General features: G+C 41.9%; 1 protein-coding gene across 1 annotated transcript in view; it reads left to right on the forward strand.

Moving 5' to 3' along the window:
* Window positions 1–26,699, forward strand: part of slco3a1a (solute carrier organic anion transporter family member 3A1a) — a 66,960-nt gene that overhangs the window by 27,051 nt on the left and 13,210 nt on the right. Inside the window, exons 3-7 of the mRNA XM_055940203.1 lie at window positions 22,250–22,348; window positions 22,897–23,184; window positions 24,406–24,570; window positions 24,731–24,929; window positions 25,305–25,440. Of these exons, the coding sequence (XP_055796178.1) occupies window positions 22,250–22,348; window positions 22,897–23,184; window positions 24,406–24,570; window positions 24,731–24,929; window positions 25,305–25,440 (887 nt within the window). The remainder of the gene's footprint in view (window positions 1–22,249; window positions 22,349–22,896; window positions 23,185–24,405; window positions 24,571–24,730; window positions 24,930–25,304; window positions 25,441–26,699) is intronic.

A 26,699-nucleotide genomic window follows, 5' to 3' on the forward strand; every position in this document is an offset into this window, starting at 1 on the left:
GTGTTCAACAAATAAAAATATATTTTATATTTGAGATTCTTCAAAGTAGCCACCCTTTGCCTTGATGAAAGCTTTGCACACTCTTGGCATTCTCTCAACCAGCTTCTCTTGGAATGCTTTTCCAACAGTCTTGAAGGAGTTCCCACATATGCTGAGCACTTGTTGGCTGCTTTTCCTTCACTCTGCGGTCTAACTCATCCCAAACCATCTCAATTGGGTTGAGGTCAGGTGATTGTGGAGGCCAGGTCATCTGATGCAGCACTCCATCACTCTCCTTCTTGGTCAAATGGTCCTAACACAGCCTGTTGAAAAACAAATGATAGTCCCACTAAGCGCAAACCTGTTGGGATTGCGTATTGCTGCAGAATGCTGTGGTAGCCATCCTTTCAGCCTCCTGAGGGGAAGAGGAACTGTCGTGCCCTCTTCACAACTGTGTGTATGTGTGTGTGTGGACCATGTTAATTCCTTAGTGATGTGGAGCCCAAGGAACTTGAAGCTCTCGACCTGCTCCACTACAGCCCCATTGATGTGGATGGGGGCGTGCTATCCCCTCCGTTTCCTGTAGTCCACGATCAACTCGTTTGTCTTGCTGACGTTGAGGGAGAGGTTGTTGTCCTGGCACCACACTGCCAGGTCTCTGACCTCTTCCCTATAGGCTGCCTCATCGTCGTCGGTGATCAGTCCTACCATTGTTGTGTAATCAGCAAACTTGATGATGGTACTGGAGTTGTGCACCGCCGTGCAGTCGTGGGTGAGTACAGGAGTACAGGAGGGGACTAACCACACAACCCTGAAGTGCCCCCGTGTTGATGGTCAGCGTGGTGGATGTGTTGTTGCCTACCCTCATCACCTGGGGGACGGCCCGTCAGGAAGTCCAGGATCTAGTTGCAGAGGAAGGTGTTCAGTCCCAGGGTCCTGAGCTTGGTGATGAGCTTGGAGGGGACTATGGCGTTGAATGCTGAGCTGTAGTCCATGAACCACATTCTTACATAGGTATTACTTTTGTCCAGGTGGGGGAGGGCAGTGTGGAGTGCAATAGAGATTGCGTCATTTGTGGATCTGTTAAGAGCGGTATGTGAATTGGAGTGGGTCTGGGGTGTCTGGGATGATGTGAGCCATGATCAGCCTTTCAAAGAATTTCATGGCTATAGATGTGATTGGAGACCTGATCAGTTGAGGGGCTATTTTGACAAATATAGGCCACACTAAATGTTCCCTCTCCTTAGGTTAACCCAAACTGGACATTGGTTCAAGTGGCTGAAAATATTTGCCTTTTCAAAGAGCTGTTTACGGAAGGGTATATCGTTTTATTTAACTGGCTATATTGCATATAGCTTTAGAGATTTAGTTGTCTACAACAGTTATTTGTTTAATGTCCTGTTAATTTACTCTGTGCATGATGATGGCCCAGGGGCACAGTCACAAGTATCAGCATAGCATTTGCTGCTCTGTGCTGCATTTGGGCTTAAAATAGCTGATGTTGTCCACTTGATGTGATGCTTTCAACCCATCAGCAAGCCCTGACACCGAACTCCCATTCAGGGTTGTGATCTCTTTGAGGTTTACTGTTGATGCACACAGACACAAACACTGGACTGCAGGGGCCTGCATGAGACTGGTTAGTTTGGCCCAACACTTGAAAACTCCACCCGAAATTCCTGAACCAGACCTGTGTCCTCAGGCTAATGCACAAAAGTGCTCCTTCTGTTTAGAAGGCACAAACTGGTACAAGTTGTAGAGAACTATGACACTCAAAGGCACTCGCATATTTAGGCTCATAGCCCTACAAGGGAAAGGCATGTTGGAGTGTGCTGTTTTAGTCGGACACAGTATGGAGTTGGGGACATGGATAATAAGGATAAATGGAATGATAAGTTTATAACATTAATGTGCACCACAGTTTTTTTTAAATTACCCTTTAAACTACTACTACTAGTTTGATTTTTGTAGCCATCAATTGCCTCATTAACAATCACCCATATTAGCAGACTTATTGCATTTCATACTTCACATTTAGTATAGGCTACTTATTGTAATGAACGATATAAGCAAAACCGCTTGCGATAAGTGGTCTGTGTGGTCGGTGTCGATTATTTTGGGTTTATCGTCCCAGCTCTAGCATAGTACACTGCTCAAAAAAATAAAGGGAACACTTAAACAACACAATGTAACTCCAAGTCAATCACACTTCTGTGAAATCAAACTGTCCACTTAGGAAGCAACACTGATTGACAATAAATTTCACATGCTGTTGTGCAAATGGAATAGACAAAGATGGTAGACAGGATGCAGGTTGGGCTAGCCCTAATCCCCTCTTATACGGTGTACTCGATGAAAATAGACGTCCTCACCTAAGTTTACTCAGCGGTTCGTCCGTTATTTGTCCTGTTTGCTTGGTCTGAGCTGTCACTGTTGACATCCCTTATGAAAAAATATTGCAGTCAGAGTGCCGTATAACTGCAGTTAGAATGCAGTAAAACGGCAGTATGCTGCAAATACGGCATCCAAAATAAAACAACAATTTACTGTGGTAATTTGGCAGTGTATCTGCAGTTACAGTGCAGTATAACTGCAGTACACTACAGTTATTCTGCAAATAGTGTGTCCAAAATACCACAGTCAACTCTTTTTTTGTAAGGGATAATACAGCTAAATGTACTGCTTTGCTTTTTACCAAACTACTGAATGACACTCCCACAGTCTGTACTCTGTTGGACAGGTTGGTTGTATGTTTGAATTGGTCAAGTAGGTTACAGAAAGGAGAGAAGCCATTTTAGCGACTGTGAGAGACAGTGTGGCAACTCTGAAGACCTATGTCCTTGAGCAGGGCCTGAGAAGAGCATCTCTATTCCTGTTATAATTACCTCAGTTATCCTTTGGGGTTGGTCAGGGGACCTTGCATAGCTAACGAGTTACAGGGAATCTCCTAATATCAATGAGACAGCTGGAAGCTGCTGCAGAAAGACAGAGCCCAATCAAAAATGAATGTCTACCAAACAGTGTTGTTGCTGCTGAATCACCTCACCAGTGGCAGCACATTCTCACACTCCTTCCCATATGAAGATTCAAGACAGTTTGCTTTGCTCTCATATCAAACAGCAGTAAAATGCTTTCATTAATTTCTGATTACCCCTCTGTGACACTGGGATGGTGCAGCCTGCTCCCTCATTGTGTAGACAAATGTATTTCAGGTAAGACATATAGTATGTTTCCTTTCAAAATGTTACAGTACAGTATGACTCAACGGCACAAATGTAGTAATCTATTTGAAGTCCCAACTAATATGGATATTATCCAGGGCTGTTTCTAGCTTTTTTGGGTACCCTAAACGAGATTTGATTGGACGTTGCATGTTGTGTATTCTACTATTCTAACTAACAGTTAGTTGAGACCCCAAAAGTGGTCGCTTATGTTGCTTATGTCTAGAAACGGCACTGATATTATCACACTATTCTAGGGGCTTGTCACACCTGCTCCCGCTCTCCCCCTTTGGCGCTCGAGGGCTGCCCTTCATTACGCACACCTGTCACCATCATTACGCGCAGCGCTGATTGGACTCACCTGGACTCCTTCCCTTTGTTGATTGCCCCGTCTATAACTGTCTGCTCCCCCGTTTGTTCCCGGTGTCTGCACTGATGTCGTTATTTTTCCCCTGTCCAGGCGAGCTGTTCTTGTCCTGTTACATGTCCATTGTTCATTAAATGTTCTCCCTGTACCTGCTTTCGGTCTCCAGCGTCGATCCTCACAGGGCTACCATTTGATAACCAGAGGTTATGGCATCACACCATCTTCCACCTTCTTATTAATGAATGACACATTCAGAAATTATTGAATGTGGAGCTACTAAGACCACCAAAAATATAAATAAATGTTCTAATAAAACCAGGGTGCTAGCAGCAGCTTGTATATTATGTAATGTGAAGTTGATGTAGAGATGTTTGGACTTTTTGATGCCTTATGTGTTGACGGTCAAGGAAGTCAGCTCAGAGACCCAAATGGCATCAACCCAGGGTCAGAAGTGAAAGTGAAAGTTGCTCTCTAAGGAATGCTGGATTAGGGTTTCTGGGTGAATTGTTATACACTCCAGTATTTATTTGCCTCTGATATATTCTCATGAGTGATTTTAACCTATTTCTAATATTCCCATGGGAATCCTACATAGAAAATTAGAACATTTAATTTGATACAGTATAATACTATATTTACCATAATAATTTATCGTAATAATTTCCTCATGTACAACAAAAGTGCATAAATAATATAATTAGCAGGGTATTGTTCTGGCTGTAGGCTTCTAATATCAGCTACACTGTTTTTAGGCAACTATCTTTTAAGGCTGTTTGGGGTATTCAATTAGCGCACAGTCCATTTTCTAACCAGCTCAATAGTGTGTGATTATATTTTTCCACTCAAAGGCATACAGTATACTCTCCATCTGACAGGAAATCAAAGTCAGTGTGACTTACATCTCTTAATACAGTGGTGAGCTCTGAAAACACACCCATGTTTCACTAGGTCTGATGCTGACTTAATCACCAGTCTGAATGGGACAGACTCAAGCAACTGTGAAAACACCCCATCTCCTTAATAATCCAGGTTGAAAAGAACTGTAGGCTACAACAACATTTATGTTACTAGCTTTATCCTTCTTGGCAATACGCAACACCTAAAATGTTGTAATGTTATTGCACTGCAATTTTGCTCTGTATTTTTGTAGCAGGACATAGCGTATATCAGAGAGAAATGGAGGGATTGAAGACAATTATTCAATAACTTAATGAAGGAGTCTTCATTTTATTTTAATATACTATATTTCATATCTATTTTCTCTTAGAATGTTAGAATTTGAATAGCATTGGTGGAAATGTTTTGTTTGACAACAGATAACTTCATAGGTAGGGCATTGTTGGAGAGCTAACATCAGCAGCAGTTGAATACAGAAGTTTGGCAACTGTCCATTTCCCAATTGCTTTGCCTTTCCTTGTTAGAAAAGCAAAGACTCATAATGTATTCAGTTACATTTCCCCCATCCTAGACTACCCTTAACAAAATGCCTTGACAGAACAATAAGGTGCAATTTCAGTGCACATTTAGCTCAGTGAAGAGAGAGGGAAGAGGAAACGAGTTGGGCGAGACCAGGGAGCACATTGTGTAAACTATATGTGACATCTCTAGAAAATATGGCGCTTTCTCGCTTCACATAGCTCAGCATTCCCCAGAAGTCCGGTGAAGTTGTGGATACCATTTTTATGTCTCTGCGTACAGTTTGAAGGAAGTTGCTAAATAGCGTTATCGCAATTGCTAACTAGTGTTAGCGCAATGACTAGAAGTCTGTGGTAAATGATAGCATGCTAGTAGATACCAAAGACTTCATCATTACACTAACGCTAGTTAGCATTGGCTTGCGAAACTACTTCTAACTTACTTCATACTTTATGCAGACATAAAAATGTTATCCATGAGTTCATCTTATTTTTGGGGGCTGATTTTAGGACTCCCGAGTGGCGCAGTGGTCTAAGGCACTCCATCTCAGTGCTTGAGGCATCACTAGGACCCTGGTTCGATTCCAGGCTGTATCACAACCTCCCGTGGTTGGAAGTCTTATAGGGTGACACACAATTGGCCCAGCGTCGTTAGGGTTTGGCCAGGGTAGGCAGTCATTGTAAATAAGAACTTGTTCTTAATTGACGTGCCTAGTTAAATAAAGGTTAAAAAATACATTTTGAGGAAGTAGATAAATTCATTGCCTAGATCCCGAAGTATCCCTTTAACACCTCCAGGCAGCAGGAGTTCACTGTACTTAACACCCATGGCTTTATCTGAAGGTCAATAGAAAGTGATATTACTGAAGCAAACAATGTTACAGTAAACTAACATGTGTTTTGTGTCCAGTCCGGGCAGTTGTACAAATGCCCCCCTGCCCTTCCTCGCCTATATATTGTGTTGTTTTTTGTGCTATCCGTTCGGTGTATACCCTAATTCAGAAAGGTCTCAGACTCTGAAACACTGGCAGTTGGCACTAGCTTAAGGATGATCTCTGTCTCTGCCTCTCAATCTGGTCCCATGTGAAATTGTGCTGGGCTGGGCAGGATGTTGCTTGGCCTCCCACGTTGCACTGCGTCCCCAAGCTCTAACTGAGCTCAGGAGGATTACTCTCCTGGATGCTTAGTAAACTTGAGCAGGATTAATGGAGGGAACAAGGATTGCCCTCTGCAGAGAGAGCAAGGCAAAGAAATGAACTAAGGCTAACGGCATAAGCTCTACAGGCTATTAGCTTCAGCAGCCTTTATTATGTTCACACTTACTTATATTTTCCCCCAACGTGTAAGCTAATGATTGCTAGCCTTTATTTAGAATATAAATTACTCATATATAATGAACAAAAATATAAACACAATATGTAACAATTTAGTTACAAACCATATACGGATGGTTGGTTGGGCCATGGTTGGGCCTAGGAGGTCATACAGTGGGCCCACCCATTTGGGAGCCAGGCCCACCCATTGGGGAGCCAGGCCCAACCAATCAGAATTCGTTTTTCCTCACAAAAGGGCTTTATTACAGACATAAATACGCCTCAGTTTCATCAGCTGACCGGGTGGCTGGTCTCAGATGTTCCCACAGGTGAAGAAGCCAGATGTAGAGGTCCTGGGCTAGCATGGTTACATGTGGTCTGCGGTTGTGAGGCCGTTTGGACGTACTGACAAATTCTCTTAAACGATGTTTGATGCGGCTTATGGCAGAGAAATTAACATTCAATGCTCTGGTAACAGCTCTGGTGGACATTCCTACAGTCAGCATGCCGACTGCACGCTCCCTCAAAACTTGACACATCTGTGGTATTATTGTGTGACAAAACTGCACATTTTTGTGGCCTTTTATTGTCCCCAGCACAAGGTGCAACAGTGTAATGATCATGCTGTTTAATCAGCTTCTTGATATGCCACAACCTGTCAGGTGGATGGATTATCTTGGCAAAGTAGAAATGTTTACTGACAGGAATAATAACAAATTAGTGAAAAAATATGAGAGAAATACGCTTTTTGTGCGGATGGAACATTTCTGGGATATTTTATTTCAGCTCATAAAACATGGTACCAACACTTTACATGTTGCATTTATATTTTTGTTCAGTATATTTTTGGGTGGGTACACAACTCTATTTCACTGCGGAATATTTCATGTCATATAGTGCATTCGGAAAGTATTCAGACCGCTTGACTTTTTCCACATTTTGTTACGTTACAGCCTTATTCTAAAATGGATTAAATTGTTTTTCTTCCTCATCAATCTGTACATAATACCCCATAATGACAAAGCAAAAAAAGGTTTTCAGAAATTTGTGCAAATTTACTACAAATGGGAAATGGAAATATCACATTTACATAAGTATTCCAGACCCTTTACTCAGTACGTTGTTGAAGCACCTTTGGCAACGATTACAGCATAGAGTCTTCTTGGGTATGACACTACAAGCTTGGCACACCTGTATTTGGGGAGTTTCTCCCATTCTTCTCTGCAGATCCTCTCAAGCTCTGTCAGGTTGGATGGGGAGCGTCGCTGCAAAGCAATTTTCAGGTCTCTCCAGAGATGTTAGAACGGGTTCAAGTCCGAGCTCTGGCTGGGCCACTCAAGGACATTCAGAGACTTGTCCCGAAGCCACTCCTGCATTGTCTTGGTTGTGTGCTTAGGGTCGTTGTCCTGTTGGAAGGTAAACCTTCGCCCCAGTCTGAGGTCCTGAGCACTCTGGAGCAGGTTTTCATCAAGGATCTCTCTGTACTTTGCTCCATTCATCTTTCCCTTGATCCTGACTAGTCTCCCACTCCCTGCCGCTGAAAACATCCCCAAAGCATGATGCTGCCACCACCATGCTGAACCGTAGGGATGGTGCAAGGTTTTCTCCAGACTTGACGCTTGGCATTCAGGCCAAAGAGTTCAATCTTGGTTTCATCAGACCAGAGAATCTTGTTTCTCATGGTGTGAGAGTCCTTTAACGGGCTGTCATGTACCTTTTACTGAGTAGTGGCTTCCGTCTGGCCACTCTACTATGAAGACCTGCTTGGTGGAGCTGGTTGTCCTTCTGGAAGGTCCTCCCAACTCCACAGAGGAACTCTGGATCTCTGTCAGAGTGACCATCAGCTTCTTGGTCACCTCCCTCACCAAGGCACCTTCTCCCCCGATTGCTCAGTTTGTCCGGGTGACTAGCTCTAAGAAGAGTCTTGGTGGTTCCTAACGTCTTCCATTTAAGAATGATGGAGGCCACTGTGTTCTTAGGGACCTTCAATGCTGCAGAATTTTCTTCGTCCTCTTCCCCAGATCTGTGCCTCAACACAATCTTGTCTCGGAGCTCTTTGGACAATTCCTTCAACCTCATGGCTTAGTTTTTGCTCTGACATGCGCGGTGAACTGTGGGACCTTTACATACCTCACAGGTGTGAACTGTGGGACCTTACACACCTTACACACCTCATAGGTGTGTGGCTTTCCAAATCATGTCCATTCAATTGAATTTACCACAGGTGGACTCCAATCAAGTTGTAGAAACATCTCAAGGATGATCACTGGAAACAGGATGTTCCTGAGCTCAATTTCAAGTCTCATAGCAAAGGGTCTGAATACTTATGTAAATAAGTTATTTCTGTTTTTATTTGTAATAAATGTGCCCCAATAAATGTTCTAACTGTTTTTGCTTTGTCGTGATGGGGTGTAGATTGATGAGGAAAATGTTTTATCTTATCCATTTTAGAATAAGGCTGTAACGTAAAATCTTTGGGAAAAATCAAGGGGTCTGAATACTTTTACGAATGCACTGTATGTCACTAGCATACTGTACATATTATCCAGTGCACAGAACATAGTACTGGTTTACATGCTACTGGATTGTGATACAGTACACCTGTGGCATGGTGAGTGCTTGTGTGTAGCAGAGGTCTTCATGGGTCCAACAGACCCGAAATTCAGAGATCCGACCCGGGACCTCCGACTTTTGTCTCAGATCTGGGTTGGGTCTGATATAATTGCCACAGGTCTTTAGTATGTGCAATTACAATTGATTTACTTCCTGGACCCGATTGGACCCGTCCTCTGTTAATTTAATTTGTCTGAGGTGATGAGAACTGCGCGAGCTTGCTATATGTGTCAGCCAATTGCAACTCAATAAAACGTATAGTTTACAGTGCCTTGCAAAAGTATTCATCCCCCTTGGCATTCTTCCTATTTTGTTGCATTACAACCTGTACTTTAAATCGATTTTTATTTGGATTTCATGTAATGGACATACAAAACATAGTCCCAATTGGTGAAGTGAAAAGAAAAAAATTACCTGTTTCAAAAAATTATACAAAATAAAAAACGGAAAAGTGGTGTGTGCATATGTATTCACCCCCTTTGCTATGAAGTCCCTAAATAAGATATGGTGCAACCAATTACCTTCAGAAGTCACATAATTAGTTATATAAAGTCCACCTGTGTGCAATCTAAGTGTTACATGATCTCAGTATATCTACACCTGTTCTGAAAGGCCACAGAGTCTGCAACACCACTAAGCAAGGGGCACAACCAAGCAAGCGGCACCATGAAAACCAATGAGCTCTCCAAATAGGTCAGGGACAAAGTTGTGGAGAGGTACAGATCAGGGTTGGGTTATAAAAACAAATTGAGAAACTTTAAACATCCCACGGAGCACCATTAAATCCATTATTAAAAATTGGAAAGAATATGGCACCACAACAAACCTGCCAAGAGAGGGCCACCCACCAAAACTCACGGACCAGGCAAGGAGGGCATTAAAGAGAACAAAGATTACCATGAAGGAGCTCCACAGCAGAGATTGGAGTATCTGTCCATAGGACGACTTTAAGCCGTACACTCCACAGAGCTGGGCTTTACAGAAGAGTGGACAGAAAAAAAGTCATTGCTTAAAGAAAAAAATAAGCAAACGGCATGTGGGAGACTCCCCAAACATATGGAAGAAGGTACTCTGAGACTAAAATGGAGCTTTTTGGCCATCAAGGAAAACGCTATGTCTGGCGCAAACCCAACATCACCCCGAGAATACCATCCCCACAGTGAAGCATGGTGGTGGTGGCATCATGCTGTGGGGATGTTTTTCATCGGCTGGGACTGGGAAAATGGTCAGAATTGAAGGATTGATGGATAGCGCTAAATACAGAGAAATCTGTTTCAGTCTTTCAGAGATTTGAGACTGGGACGGAGGTTCACCTTCCAGCAGGACAATGACCCTAAGCATACTGCTAATGCAACACTCGAGTGGTTTAAGAGGAAACATTTTAAATGTCTTGGAATGGCCTAGTCAAAGCCCAGACCTCAATCTAATTGAGAATCTGTGGTATGACATAAAGATTACTGTACACCAGCAGAACCCATCCAACTTGAAGGAGCTGGAGCAGTTTTTTTTTATTTAACTTTGATTTAACTAGGCAATTCAGTTAAGAACAAATTCTTATTTACAATGACAGCCTAGGAGCAGTGGGTTAACTGCCTTGTTCAGGGGCAGAACAACAGATTTTTACCATGTCAGCTCAGGGATTCAATCTAGCGACCTTTTAGTTACTGGCCCAAAGCTAACCACTAGGCTACTTGTGTGCCTTGAAGAATGGGCAAAAATCCCAGAGGCTAGATGTGCCAAGCTTATAGAGCCATACCCCAAGAGACTTGCAGCTGTAATTGCTGCGAAAGGTGGCTCTACAAAGTATTGACTTTGGGGGGGTGAATAGTTATGCACGCTCAAGTTTTCTATTTTTTGTCTTATTTGTTGTTTGTTTCACAATAAAAAATATTTTGCATCGTCAAAGTTTTAGGCATGTTGTGTAAATCAAATTAATTAAAAAATCTATTTTAATTCCAGGTTGTAAGGCAACAAAATAGGAAAAATGCCAAGGGGGGTGAATACTTTTGCAAGCCACTGTATGTCCACCTGAAACTGGTTCTGGCTGCTAACCTCACTTGCTCCTGCTGCTGTGGAGAGAGAGAGACAGCGAGTGAAGGAACCTTGGCCTAGGCTACTGTTGATTACAAAGATGGAGGCCTTTTTCATTGAAGTATAGGTAAAGTTAGAGGAGAAAGAGTATAGTCAAAAGAAGCTGACAAGGGGAATGTCCACGGGAACAAGTTTTAATATTGTAGTGGACAAAGCTGGACTGCATGTGTGCAACACGCTATTCTGGTTTGATAAAATTTTCTAACTTTAAATTTTGTTATTTTTGTATTTTTATTATTTGTTTTATCATTACTATTATTGTGTATCATTATTTTTAATATTATAGGGCTGTTTAAGAATTTAAAACATGTCTTTAAATATGCAAAAAGTGTTTTGTTTTATTGTGTTGAGATATTTTCGTTGGCTAATTTAAGTTTGAACTGTCTTTTACATGATTTGCTCCGTATTTAGCTCAAGACAGGTTACAAGTAGGCCTGTTGTAAAATAATGGCATTAGCCTATTGTTGTAATTTGTTGGGTAGGCCTACGGTAAGCACTTGCCTTTGTTGGTAATTGATTCAAAAAGAGCCTGTTCAAAACTTTTGTGATGATTTAAACCAGTTCTTAAATATGCAACACGTGTTTTGTTTAATTCTGTTGAGCCATTTTCATTGTCCAAATTAAGTTCCGTCTGTAATGTTGTGTTTGCCACAATGTAATAGAATTACCAGTAGGCATACTATAGGAAGGCCGTGCACACCAGGGCTCCAACTGACTCTGACAGTTGAACTTGAGGTGAATAAGAATGTTTTAGGCATGCCAGAGTTACTCCTTTAATCTTGCAATATAATTAATATGTTTATAAAAAAATATTCTGATCGAAAATTAACAAATTAGCCTCGTTCTGTACACATACAGTTGAAGTCGGAAGTTAACATACACTTAGGTTGGAGTCATTAAAACTCGTTTTTCAACCACTCCACAAACTTCTTGTTAACAAACTATAGTTTTGGCAAGTCGGTTAGGACATCTACTTTGTGCATGACACAAGTATTTTTTCCTACAATTGTTTACAGACAGATTATTTAACTTATAATTCACTGTATCACAATTCCAGTGGGTCAGAAGTTTACATGCACTAAGTTGACTGTGCCTTTAAACAGCTTGGAGAATTCCTGAAAATTATGTCATGGCTTTAGAAGCTTCTGATAGGCTATTCAACATAATTTGAGTCAATTGGAGGTGTACCTGTGGATGTATTTCAAAGCCTACCTTTAAACTCAGTGCCTCTTCGCTTGACATCATGGGAAAATCAAAGGGAATCAGCCAAGACCTCAGAAAAACAGAAAAAAAATTGTAGACCTCCAAGAGTCTGGTTCATCCTTGGGAGCAATTTCCAAACGCCTGAAGGTACCACGTTCATCTGTACAAACAATAGTATGCAAGTATGAACACCATAGCACCACGCAGCCATCATACCGCTCAGGAAGGAGACGCCTTCTGTCTCCTAGAGATGAACGTACTTTGGTGCGAAAAGTGCAAATCAATCCCACAACAAGAGCAAAGGACCTTGTGAAGACGCTGGAGGAAACAGGTACAAAACTATCTATATCCACAGTAAAATGAGTCCTATACCGACATAACCTGAAAGGCAGCTCAGCAAGGAAGAAGCCACCGCTCCAAAACCGCCATAAAAAAGCCAGACAACGTTTTGCAACTGCACATGGGGACAAAGATCGTACTTTTTGGAGAAATGTCCTCTGGTCTGCTGAAACAAAAATAGAACTGTTTGGTCATAATGACCATCATTATGTTTGGAGAAAAAAGGGGGATGCTTGCAAGCTGAAGAACACCATCCCAACCGTGAACCACGAGGGTGGCAGCATCATGTTGTGGGGGTGCTTTGCTGCAGGAGGGACTGGTGCACTTCACAAAATAGATGGCATCATGAGGGAGGAAAATTATGTGGATATATTGAAGCAACATCTCTAGACATCAGTCAGGAAGTTAAAGCTCGGTCACAATTGGTCTTCCAAATGGACAATGGCCCCAAGCATACTTCCAAAGTTGTGGCAAAATGCTTAAGGACAACAAAGTCAAGGTATTGGAATGGCCATCACAAAGCCCTGACCTCAATCCCATAGAAAATGTGTGGGCTGAACTGAAAAAGCGTGTAGGACCATGTAGGCCTACAAACCTGACTCAGTTACACCAGCTCTGTCATGAGGAATGGGCCAAAATTCACCCAAATTATTGTGGGTAGCTTGTTTACGGCTACCCGAAACGTTTGACCAAAGTTAAACAATGTAAAGGCAATGCTACCAAATACTAATTGAGTGTATGTAAACTTCTGACCCACTGGGAATGTGATGAAAGCAATAAAAGCTGAAATAAATAATTCTCTCTACTATTATTCTGACATTTCACATTCTTAAAATAAAGTGGTGATCCTAACTGACCTAAGACAGGGAATTTTTACTAGGATTAAATGTCAGGAATTGTGATAAACAGAGTTTAAATGTATTTGGCTAAGGTGTATGTAAACTTCCGACTTCAACTGTATGTCTGTGCAGCAGATAAGTATAAAGAAATGCATGTCGGTGTCGGGAACATGGAGCCGGCATATCTCTATCTTTCTCTCGGTCTCTCTAGGGCTAGGCCTAAGCTTCTCTTCCTTTATATTCATTTGTTAAATATTCATATCATACAGTGGATGCCTAGGCCTATATGCATGCAATGCCCTGATGCATTTAGCGCTCAAATGTCTGACAGCTGAACCGTGAGGTGGACAATTATTGTTTTGAAAAAAATAGGCTACAAAACAATAGGCTATACAGTTTTGAATTTGCTACACATCGGAACATAATTCATTGTTTTTTTGTAATTTGCTTCAGTCCGTTTTTAAGGACGCATAACTGTGGATCATTTGGCCAATATCACTTGTTTATTGATCGTGCTGGCAGCGCCCAGTCTGAGGTTTCTTTTTCTCTCTCTTTCTACTCTCGGATATGAACGGGTTTCTCGGATCCGAACCAGCACGGGACTGTTTGGTTCTGTTTTCCATGGGCCTTTTTGGAACGGGTCCTACTGTCCTTGGGTCTATTCAGAATGTGTCTCTTTAAAAACAAAAATAAATTATGCATATTGATTCGGGTGGGAAAGCCACAGGTCCTTTCCGGATCACCTGTGAAGAACTCTAGTGTGTAGGCTTATGTGTTTTATGGTTGCATAGCTTTGAAACGTTTGTCTCAAGAGGTTTCAGTTGGCTCTGGAGCACAGTTGGCGGCACCTTAATTGGTGAGGATGGGCTAATAGTAATGGCTGGAACAGAATTAATGGAATGGTATTGAACACATCAAACACATGGTTTCCAGGTGTTTGATACCATTCCATTCACTAAATTCCAGACATTATTATGAGCCGTTCTCCCCTCAGCAGTCTCCTGTGCTCTGGAGTGATGATGCCAGGAACAGTGCAAGGCTGCTCACTGTCTCTTTTTGTGGCCTGCATTATGGTTAAGTATAGATGTTAAGTTCCCTATATAGGAGACTTTGAGTGGTTCTGGACCGGTTCCAATGGATATTTCTGTGTACAGCGCCCTCTGTGAACGTCCCAACATCAATTGCTTTAGATTCCCTAAAAGCGCTGGTTGTCCCGACTCATATGCACTATTCTTGCAAGCACCGCTGTGAGGTTCACAAACACAGTGAATCGTCTATTTGAATAGTGAGCGACACGTCACATTTTCTGTCCTATCCAGACAAAAAGAACGATTTCCTGTGCCTGTGAATCTCGTAGCTGCAATAGCGCATATGAAACGGGAGACTCTAGCCGATGCAACAATATCAGTTTCATCTGTAAACAACTGTAAAAAAAAAAAGGTTGTTTAGGAAATCTGTTCCCAATATTCCCACAAATAAAAAAAGAGACATCTGTGATCATGTCTCAATGTAATCAAGGTATAAAATGATTGTTATTTTCAAATACTTTATGGGCTTAGTTGTGGTCAATTTGCAGTGTACAAATTATTATAATTATGTTCCGGGCCCCCCGACCATCCGCTCTGACAAAAATCTAGTTGCCTACCCCTGCTCTACCGAGAGTAATTCACGGGATACATACATTCTTGAACAAAATGCAACAAGAAGAAATGTGTTTGTTTTGTACTTGTTCCATAACAGAACTGCTGGAAGAAAAGGAGATTTCAGACGCAATTAAGGGAAATACTATGGACGTTTACAAACAAGCCCATTTGGCTCTGATCATGGCCTTAATTAAGATCTATTTCATTAAACAAAAATGCCCATTAATTCCCTAGCATAGTATTATATAGCAGTTTTGTCTTAACTGCTTTCATGAAATCAATGGAATTATTTTTCTAGTTTAAGGTGTGTCTGATTTTCATTCTCAATTGCTTGTACTGTAACCTCCCCATGCAGAGTAAAATGCGTGCTATCACATTCATCTAGCAATGCTCAGATCTAGTGGAAAGACTTGAGGTTTGGAAACATTTGAGCTGCATCACCCACAAGATGGGTGGAGAATAACCAGAGGCCATGCTAAATGTAAAGGCATCCGCATGCTTCCCAGCCGAAACAGTTCAGGGAGTGAATTACAGGGAGTGAATTAAGTACAGGGAGTGAATTTAATAAATAAACGAACATGGAACAAAACAAGAAACACGAGTAGCGTACAGACATGAATGTCACGTTCTGACCTTAGTTCCTTTTTTATGTCTTTATTTTAGTTTGGTCAGGGCGTGTGGGGAATCTCCTAAATAAATCATGTAAAATCACACCTCTCCATATGGCCACACCACATTCATCATCCCACAGAGTTCAACCGGTAGACCTTAGAACTCTGAGCAAAAGCGAGAAAGACAAAGAGAGCGAGAGATAGAGAAATGTAATAGGTAGAAATGAGGCCTATCCACTTGACGTCAGGAACGGGGGAAAGGATCACTTGATCACCCCTACCCCGGACAACAGCACTGCCCTCCCCTCTGCTACTCGCCCAAGCCTTCCCCATTTCTCTTTCTCCCAAATACAGTCAGCTGATGTTCTTAATGAGCTGCAAAATCTGGACCCTTACAAATCAGCCGGGCTAGATAATCTGGACCATTTCTTTCTAAAACTATCTGCTGAAATTGTTGCCACCCCTATTACTAGCCTCTTCAACCTCTCTTTCGTGTCGTCTGAGATCCCCAAAGATTGGAAAGCAGCTGCGGTTATCCCCCTCTTCAAAGGGGGGGACACCCTTGACCCTAACTGCTACAGACCTATATCTATCCTACCCTGCCTTTCTAAGGTCTTCGAAAGCCAAGTCAACAAACAGATTACCGACCATTTCGAATCACTCCACACCTTCTCCGCTATGCAATCTGGTTTCAGAGCTGGTCATGGGTGCACCTCAGCCACGCTCAAGGTCATAAACGATATCGTAACCGCCATCGATAGGAAACAATACTGTGCAGCCGTATTCATTGACCTGGCCAAGGCTTTTGACTCTGTCAATCACCACATCCTCATTGGCAGACTCGACAGCCTTGGTTTCTCTAATGATTGCCTCGCCTGGTTCACCAACTACTTCTCTGATCGAGTTCAGTGTGTCAAATCGGAGGGTCTGTTGTCCGGGCCTCTGGCAGTCTCTATGGGGGTGCCACAGGGTTCAATTCTTGGACCGACTCTCTTCTCTGTTTACATCAATGATGTCGCTCTTGCTGCTGGTGATTCTCTGATCCACCTCTACGCAGACGACACTATTCTGTATACTTCTGGCCCTTCTTTTGACACTGTGTTAACAACCCTCCAGGCGAGCATCAATGCCATACAACTCTCCTTCCGTAGCCTCCAACTGCTCTTAAATACAAGTAAAACCAAATGCATGCTCTTCAACCGATCGCTGCCTGCTCCTGCCCGCCTGTCCAACATCACTACTTTGGACGGCTCTGACTTAGAATATGTGGACAACTACAAATACTTAGGTGTCTGGTTAGACTGTAAACTCTCCTTCCAGACCCACATCAAACATCTCCAATCCAAAGTCAAATCTAGAATTGGCTTCCTATTCCGCAACAAAGCATCCTTTACTCATGCTGCCAAACATACCCTTGTAAAACTGACCATCCTACCAATCCTCGACTTCGGTGATGTCATTTACAAAATAGCCTCCAATACCCTACTCAATAAATTGGATGCAGTCTATCACAGTGCCATCCGTTTTGTCACCAAAGCCCCATATACTACCCACCACTGCGACCTGTACACTCTCGTTGGCTGGCCCTCGCTTCATACTCGTCGCCAAACCCACTGGTTCCAGGTCATCTACAAGACCCTGCTAGGTAAAGTCCCCCCTTATCTCAGCTCGCTGGTCACCATAGCAGCACCTACCTGTAGCACGCGCTCCAGCAGGTATATCTCTCTAGTCACCCCCAAAACCAATTCTTCCTTTGGACGCCTCTCCTTCCAGTTCTCTGCTGCCAATGACTGGAACGAACTACAAAAATCTCTGAAACTGGAAACACCTATCTCCCTCACTAGCTTTAAGCACCAGCTGTCAGAGCAGCTCATAGATTACTGCACCTGTACATAACCCATCTACAATTTAGCCCAAACAACTACCTCTTTACCTACTGTATTTATTTATTAATTTATTTTGCTCCTTTGCACCCCATTATTTCTGTCTCTACTTTGCACTTTCTTCCAATGCAAACCAACCATTCCAGTGTTTTTTTTAGTTTTTATTTTACTTGCTGTGTTGTACTCACTTCGCCTCCATGGCCTTTTTATATTTTTATTTATTTATACATATATCTGTTTGCCTTCACCTCCCTTATCTCACCTCACTTGCTCACATTGTACATAGACTTATTTTTTTCACTGTATTATTGACTATATGTTTGTTTTACTCCATGTGTAACTATGTGTTGTTGTATGTGTCGAACTGCTTTGCTTTATCTTGGCCAGGTCGCAATTGTAAATGAGAACGTGTTCTCAATTTGCCTACCTGGTTAAATAAAGGTTAAATAAAAAATAAATAAATAAAAAGAAAGAGACTATATCACTAAGTCAATCGTACAACATGTATCACATATAGGTCTCCTAGATTACTCTACGATCAATCACTTTGGCTCTAGTCTAGTACAGTATGTTGTCTATTTCTCCAACCAGCTGTAACAACAACTGCTGATCTGAAGCCATCTCTTACTGGGATTGGATAGCCTACAAGTAAATTCCAGTGAAACAGTAACTTATGCACCAAATCATCACTGGTAGCTTCACCATGGTGTTCTACAGTAAGTAGACGTCTTCAAAAATACTACATGGAACAAACTATGCTCAAAATAGTACCTGAGTTGTAACATTTTTATAAAAACAGGAGAGTTAGCAAAGTAAGCAGATATACCAATGAAGTTGTTTATGCAGTCTGACTGCCTTTTTTTTGGAGAAACTGTAGCATCTTGTGTATACATGCTAACTGGCCTGTTGTGCATCAAATGAATACTGTGCAGGCACTGTTTCAAGCGTTTCCTTAAAAACAGTGAGTGTTGTCTCCTCATAGCAACAACACCATCATTGCTCTCACCACAGGAAACCTCATAGAGGAAACTCAGTTAGTGAAATCACCTTCCAGGAGATGACGGTTAGGGTGAGTCCACAACTACTCACAGGCTAAAAGTTTCCACCTCTCTTAAACCTGTATATAGCCATAATATTACATTTGAAATCTCTCTATTCCGTTGTAACGTTTGTGAGCGTAATGTTTCATGTTTATTTTTGATTGTTTATTTAACTTTTGTTTATTATCTATTTCACTTGCTTTGGCAATGTAAACCATATGTTTCCCATGCCAATAAAGCCCTTTGAATAAAGCCCTGAGAAAGAGAAGTAGATGGGGTCTGCCTGCTCTGCTTGTTGCAGAGGGGTAGTGCACCTTCCTGCATGGAGAGAGGAACCGGCTGTGTTTTTGCTCATTCTCAGAGTGAGATTCTTTTCTGACAGCTCAAAAAAAAAAAAAAACTCTCCAAGACCTGAATATCTGGCCATCTCATGTCTTCCAGATAAGACTGCCTTGGAGTCCCAGATACAGTACTACGAAGATCTTCTGTTCACTGCTATTTCCCTCATCTGGAACGGTTAAACCAGCAGGATGACAATAACATTTTCTCAATACAGTGTATTAAAACTGTCAGATGCACAGAACGCGTGGTCCTTGAAAGGTTGAAATATGTTAGGTTCATGACATGTACTGCACACCAGATGTAGGATAGTTGAGTGTGATTACCAAGGAGACTGTACTGTGTTTCTGTAAGCACTCAGAGGCGGAGAGTTTGGTGGAAACTTTTAACCTGTGAGCGGTTGTGGTCTAACCGTCATCCCCTGGAAGATGATTTCACTAACTGAGTTTGCTCTATGAGGTTTTCTGTGGTGAGAGCAATGATGGTGTTGTTGCTATGAGGAGACAACACTCGCTGTTTTTAAGGACATGCTTGAAACAGTGCCTGCACAGAATTCATTTGATGCACAACAGGCCAGTTAGCATGTATACACAAGATGCTACAGTTTCTCCTAAAAAAGGCTGCCAGACTGCATAAACAACTTCATTGGTATATCTGCTTACTTTGCTAACTCTCCTGTTTTTATAAAAAATGTACAACTCAGGTACTATTTTGAGCATAGTTTGTTCCATGTAGTATTTTTGAAGACGTCTACTTACTGTAGAACACCATGGTGAAGCTACCAGTGATGATTTGGTGCATAAGTTACTGTTTCACTGGAATTTACTTGTAGGCTATCCAATCCCAGTAAGAGATGGCTTCAGATCAGCAGTTGTTGTTACAGCTGGTTGGAGAAATAGACAACATACTGTACTAGACTAGAGCCAAAGTGATTGATCGTAAAGTAATCTAGGAGGCCTATATGTGATACATGTTGTACGATTGACTTAGTAATATAGTCACTCTGGAACAAGAAAATGATCCTGCTGTACAATAGTGCTTTAGGGATACGTACATACAGTAGCTCTCACTATGCACAGACATCAGTTCAATGTCTAGTTTTCATTTACATTTGGTTGAGTCGTCAACTAGCGTGAATTCAACGTGAACTCAACAAAAAAATGTCACCATGTCATTTGATTTAGGTTAAAAGTTGGGTGAAAAAAACACGAAATTCCCATATGTTGATGACTTTTTGCAAATCCAATCAGTTTTCCATGTTGATTCAAAGTCATCACACAGACACAGCCAAGTGTGCTGTATCTGTATTTGCCTTTAACCAACAGACCACGTTGGCCTTACGGCTAACCTTCCAGACAACCAGGGTTTGCCTTAGGTCTCAGGAAGAAGCAATATATTTTTGTTTCCAGCTTGACAACCGTAAAGCGAACACTCCAGACTCCCCTCTCTTTATCCAGAAAAAGTTACCTGATTTGTCCTGTGATATGACAAGAACAGTGTGCAGTACTTTATTGCTGTGCATTGCCTTGCGTTAGATTAACATAGTCATTTATTGAGAGGATAACCTTATAAGCAGCAAAGTGAAACATATAGCCTGTGGGATATAATGAATAGGTGGGCAGGATGGTGGTGTGGTCAGGAAGCAGGGACTCATTGTCAGTGTTCACAGGGATGTACATTATATACAGCTTTGATCTGAGCCAATGTAATTAAGTGAATGATGAAACTGACTCATTCATTGGCTGCTTGAGGTGTATGCGTAACATCTGTCATGCTGACTGTAGCTGTGGTTCCTATCGGCAGCAGTGCTAAGGCCGACCCGGAGCCAGCACGGGCTCATGTCAGGTGGCTGTTCAACTTAATGGGGCTCCCGCTCCCTACCTCCACCACCTCACTTTAATGGAGCACAACTGCAAAGGGAGCTGGGATAGCAAGGAGTGCTACTGCTTTTGAGTATCTCTGAATCATCCTAATTAGTCAACTAGCTAGTGCCTAATGCCACACCCGCTGCTTAAGTGTTTTCAGTACTTGCTAGAGAGCATTGTTTTGTGATAATCAAGAACATTTGTTCTTTGTTTGCACATTTTCTAATTTAATTCCAGTAAACACATTGCTCGATTGAAACATTTTAGGGCTTAAACCCATAATGCATATTAAACATTTTGGGATTAAAAGACTTCTTACTATCTGTAACTTATTATTAGTAAACATTTTATTTTATTATTTGTAACAATAAAAGTTTTTAATGTGACTACTAGCATGCGTTAGTGGGAAAGGTGAAACACACTCTGCAAACATAATGTATCTTGTACAGACCTGATGAAAATGAAAGAACCACACTTCTATCTTCTGACATTTACAGTATCTATGGTTTTTTGGCTGTGAATCGACTTGTGTTAGTTGAAGTGCTGCCTGTCTACCCACCTCCCACTGTCTGTCTGTCCGTCAGGCATTTCAAACAGCGTCTGCCAAAGCTCAGTATTATGCTAAGCAGGATTTTATTTCAGGAATGACATGACCATGGGCTTTGAGCCTCCCCGCACAAGACCCGACTGGCCTCTGCCTGAGCCTAAGCCAGAGCAGGACTGAGGGGGATCAGCAGGAGGCTCTGGAGAGTGTCAGTTGGTCCAGGAGCATCCTTCTGCTCGTACCCAAGTTATCCATATTATCCAATGCCCTGTATAGCACTGGCTCACTAACACATTCAAATGTGTTTTTATGTTCCACTTTGAATGAATCAATTTACACTAAATGAGGTGTGTTGAAAGGTGAAAGAGGATATTTGGAGGCCAAATAGAGCCTCCCAGGTCCTCATGAGCTCTGGCCCTTTGTCTTCCCCTGTCTGTCTGACTCCCTGTGCCAGGCTCTCACCCTCTGACAATCAGCACTTTAATGAGGATTTGTGGTCACACAGTGTTGCTCCAGCTGGCCACACTGTTAGACTCAGGCTTTTTTGGAATAGGTTTATTTTAGTAGGTCAACTGTATCTTTTTCATGATGTATGTAGCTAGCGCAAGTATATATTTCTCTCCTTATTGTATGGCATCATCAGTGGGTTGATGATTGTCAAGATCTGGTTAGTTAGGATCAGAGGTGATACACATATTCAAGTGTAGTTCAATTCAGCTTCCTTAAAGCTGATACATTTGTTTTGCATAATTATTTACATAGCATGCATAAAAAAATCCGCTCTGAGCTTGCCTCATGCTGCCCTCTGGAAAAGGCTGTGGATTAGTGAACAAGGTGCGACACCTTGTGGTTAAATTAAGAATTGTTATATTTCACCCAGGAACTGGTGATAACTTGTTCATACCTGTGTTGTCTACTGAACTAATCTCTCCATGTCATCCCAGGGATCGTCTTTTCTACTCTGGTGTTTGGACCTGCCTGTGGTTTCCTCCTGGGGTCCCTCTGCACCAAGTTCTATGTGGACTTTGTCTTCATCGACACTAGTAAGTCACTGGGAAATACAACCTACCTCACCTCACACCAATAATGTGGAAAAAACACAAACAGAGCACAGACTATACAAAACTGCATTCATTAAGAAGTTAAATGAACTATCAATGCATGGAACTTCCTTCCATCTCATATTTCTCAAATAAACATCAAACCTGGTTTCAAAAAACAGATAAAGCAACACCTCACAGCACAACGCCTCTCCCCTATTTGACCTAGATAGTTTGTGTGTATGCATTGATATATAGACTACGTGTGCCTTTAAAAAAATGTTTTAATGTAGTTCTGTCCTTGAGCTGTTCTTGTCTATTGTCGTTCTGTATTATGTTTCATGTTTTGTGTGGACCCCAGGAAGAGTAGCTGCTGCTTTTGCAACAGCTAATGGGGATCCTAATAAAATACCAAATAATTAGAGCTAAGTTGTGTGCTATTCAAGGTTAACCAAAATAACATTAATCTGTAAATTGATTATGGGGAAATCACTGAAATGTGTGTTTGATGTTAACAATGCTTGTATGTGTTTTTTTCTGTCCCTCCACAGGTAAGCTGGACATTACCTCTGATGACCCTCGGTGGATCGGAGCCTGGTGGGGGGGCTTCCTCCTGTGTGGTGCCTTACTCTTCTTCTCATCCCTCTTCATGTTTGGCTTTCCCCAAACCCTGTCAGACCGAGAGAAGGACAGGGACGGTGGAGGGGAGAGTGAGCAGGCCATGCTCCCCTCTTCCTCTCTGCCCCTGGACTATAATGAGATGCCCAAGTCCAGCAACGGGGTGGGACGCAACAATCATGAGCCCATCAATGGTCCCACCTGCTTTCAGCAGCTCAGAGGTGAGAATTGTTTTCTGTCCCTTTATAGTACATGTAGTATTTGTGCAGTTAAATTAACACTTGTTATGCTATTGTGTATACCGTATCACATCACTTATTCTCCATCTCTATCCCACCATGATTTGTTTGGCTATTATGTGCCCACACATAGTTCTATACAATACTCATGTCAATGGTGGAGCATTCAGTATAAGACCAAATAAACATAATGTAGTCCCCACAAACTATGTATTAATTTAACACCCGTGCAAGAGAGTAGACACTAAATGGGAACATTTACCCCATCAATGTTGGGGTACAAATTTGAGTATATGCTTGTATGGATGTCACCAATCAACTGCATTACACGTAACACAGCTTCAACTAGCACCTCCGATTCTATATGGCTAGCCTGTCTACCAGCTTAAAGGAACGGGAGTTAGCATTTAGCAGTCTTTTTTATCATCCTGAAAAGGACAACTTGTAAATATTGTGCAGCAAAAAAAGCAATACATATTAAAATCGGATTTTAATAACCACAGTGTGGGCTTGTTAGAACACATAAATCATTACGGATTTTACTAATGTCGATTTTTTTGAATGCCTGCCAATGATGGTGTCCTTGCTCTTTCCCCCATGGTCTGCGTTTCATTGGCCTCTTTACCGCATGTATGTTTTTTCTCAAAACCGCAATAAAGATTTTTTTAAACCTAGTTTCAGATGCTGTTTTGTAAAGTGTAGACCAGGGCTCTCCAACCCTGTTCCTGGGGAGCTACCGTCCTGTCGGTTTTCACTCCAACCCTAATCTAGCCCACATGATTCTAATAATTAGCTAGTTGACAAGCTGAATCAGGTTAGTTACAACTGGGGTTGGAGCGAAAATCCACAGGAGGGTAGCTCTCTGGGAACAGGGTTGGAGGTAGTAGTGTATGATTTACGCTGTCTGTTATGAGAAAATTAAGGGAATTAAATCCTCTGCTTCCACAGATACTATTTTTCGTGTTACTAAATATGAAGAAAGAGACATGTACATTCCACATGAGATTACAAAATGTTTTCAGATTTTGATATTACCCTTACAACAGTTAAATTATAACTGGCAGAATATTTTTTTCTAAAATATATCCGAAATAGTAAGCGATAGTTAGACTTATTAGCAGTTGTCTGTGTCCATGTGCCACTTTGAAATTAAGGTCCATGTGCCACTTTGAAATTAAGGATCTCTTCATCTTCTCTTCTCAGTGATCCCTAAGGTTACCAAGCACCTTCTCTCAAACCCGGTGTTCACTTGCATCACGCTGGCGGCCTGTATGGAGATCGGTGTGGTGGCTGGCTTCGCTGCCTTCCTGGGGAAGTACTTGGAGCAGCAGTTTAACCTCACCACCTCCTCAGCTAATCAACTACTAGGTTAGGGCCAGCGGCAAGCACATGCATGACACACACACATAGACACAGCCCCAGACCCTCTGGTGCAACACAGTACACAGGGAGCAGTACAGTGAGAAGCATCAGTACAGTATATGAGAAGGTGATAAGGTTAACATATGGCGGTATTAACTCTCTTCAGGAATGACGGCCATCCCCTGTGCTTGTCTGGGGATATTCCTGGGGGGGCTTCTGGTCAAAAAGCTGAACCTCTCAGCGCTGGGGGCCATTCGCATGGCCATGCTGGTCAACCTGATCTCCACCGCCTGCTACGTCTCCTTCCTCTTCCTTGGCTGTGACACAGGGCCTGTCGCTGGGGTGACCGTCGCCTATGGCAACGAGTAAGAACAGCCTGTACCTACACCACTGGTTTAGCATATGTAATAGCAGAACTTCTGTTGGGGGAAGGGGGTTTGATGAAAGTGGGAACAAGGTCAGCCACACACTGACTACAGAAACATTAGTCAATATACAAGTTACTTAAAATCTGTTTGGAAAAAGCGCTTTCACTGATTTCTGAGATAATAGCTGAGATAGTAGCTTATACTGTCTAGTTCCACAGAAATGTGATTTCCACCATTTAAAACATGCTCAATTAGATACATCGTAGCTACAGAAACTTTCAGAAACATTTATGTGCTTTTTATTCCTTTCTGATATGTACACAGCATAGTCTAAACAGCTTTCTCTATCTCTTTCGCTCTCGCGCTCTCCAGGACACTGCGGGTGGGCGAGAAGCCAGAGGTCCCCTGCATGAGTAACTGTAACTGCTACACCTCATCAGTCAGCCCAGTTTGCGGCTCCAACGGAGTCACCTACCTGTCCTCCTGCTTCGCAGGCTGCACTACAACAGTAAGTACAGGCATCTACCCTGGAAAGCTTCCACCCTCATCTCCATTTTTTATGTTTTTTTTAGTTTAGTCAGGGTTTTAAATTACTTTTGAGCGTTTGAATAATAGAATACACAAGGTGCGATTTGGAAATGTGGTTGTGCATCAGTAGTTTTTCTCTTGTTATGTCAGTCACTGACAGTCACTCAATTAGCCATGTGAGCTAACAATTTTTAGATTGGTAAGTTAGTCCTGCCAGCTATCTAAACCTGTAGTCATTATGGCCGAATACCTACCGGGCCCTATTGATTTTGTTAGTCACTCTCACTCAGATATCATATTAACATGGCATAAGTCATGGCAAAATGTGTAGAATTGCAGGAAATTAGCTTTATAACTTCAAACGTCTCCACTTCATGGTAAAATGGATACAATTGTAGGAAATTAGCTACAAAGCTGAAGGAAAATGATCTCTGCCCCATGGCAAAATCAGTAGAATTGCATGAGATTTTTGTGTAAAATTTCCCAATTTCTCTCCACTCCATGCCAAAATGCATACAACTGCAACATTTTTCTATGCCTCATGGCAAAATTGCAGGAAATGTACTTACAAACACAAAATAATTGGCCATTCAAATCTTGCTTAGGGCACCCAAAAGGCTATGGCCAACCCTGGCTACTGGTATAATGCATTTAGGTAAGAGAGTTAAGTAGTTTATCTGCACAAATACAGTACCAGTCAAAAGTTTAGACACACCTACTCATTCATTGTTTTTTCTTTATTTTACTATTTTCTACATTGTAGAATAATAGTGAAGACATCAAAACTATGAAATAACACATATGAAATCATATGACTGGATCCAAAAAAGTGTTCAACAAAACAAAAATTGTCTGCTTTTCCTTCACTCTGCAGTCCAACTCATCCCAAACCATCTCAATTGGGTTGAGGTCGGGTGATTGTGGATGCCAGGTCTTCTGATGGAGCACTCCATCATTCTCCTTCTTGGTCAAATAGCCCTTACACAGCCTGGAGGTGTGTTGGTCATTGTCCTGTTGAAAAACAAATGATAGTCCCACTAAGCGCAAACCAGATGGAATGGCATATTACTGCAGAATGCTGTTGTAGCCATGCTGGTTAAGTGTGCCTTGAAATGTAAATAAAATCACAGACAGTGTCACCAGCAAAGCACCCCACACCATCACACATCCTCCTCCATGCTTCACGGTGGGAACCACACATGCAGAGATAATCCGTTCACCTACTCTGCATCACACAAA

Source organism: Salvelinus fontinalis, chromosome 12 (genome assembly GCF_029448725.1).
Source record: "Salvelinus fontinalis isolate EN_2023a chromosome 12, ASM2944872v1, whole genome shotgun sequence".
Lineage (NCBI taxonomy): Eukaryota > Metazoa > Chordata > Actinopteri > Salmoniformes > Salmonidae > Salvelinus > Salvelinus fontinalis.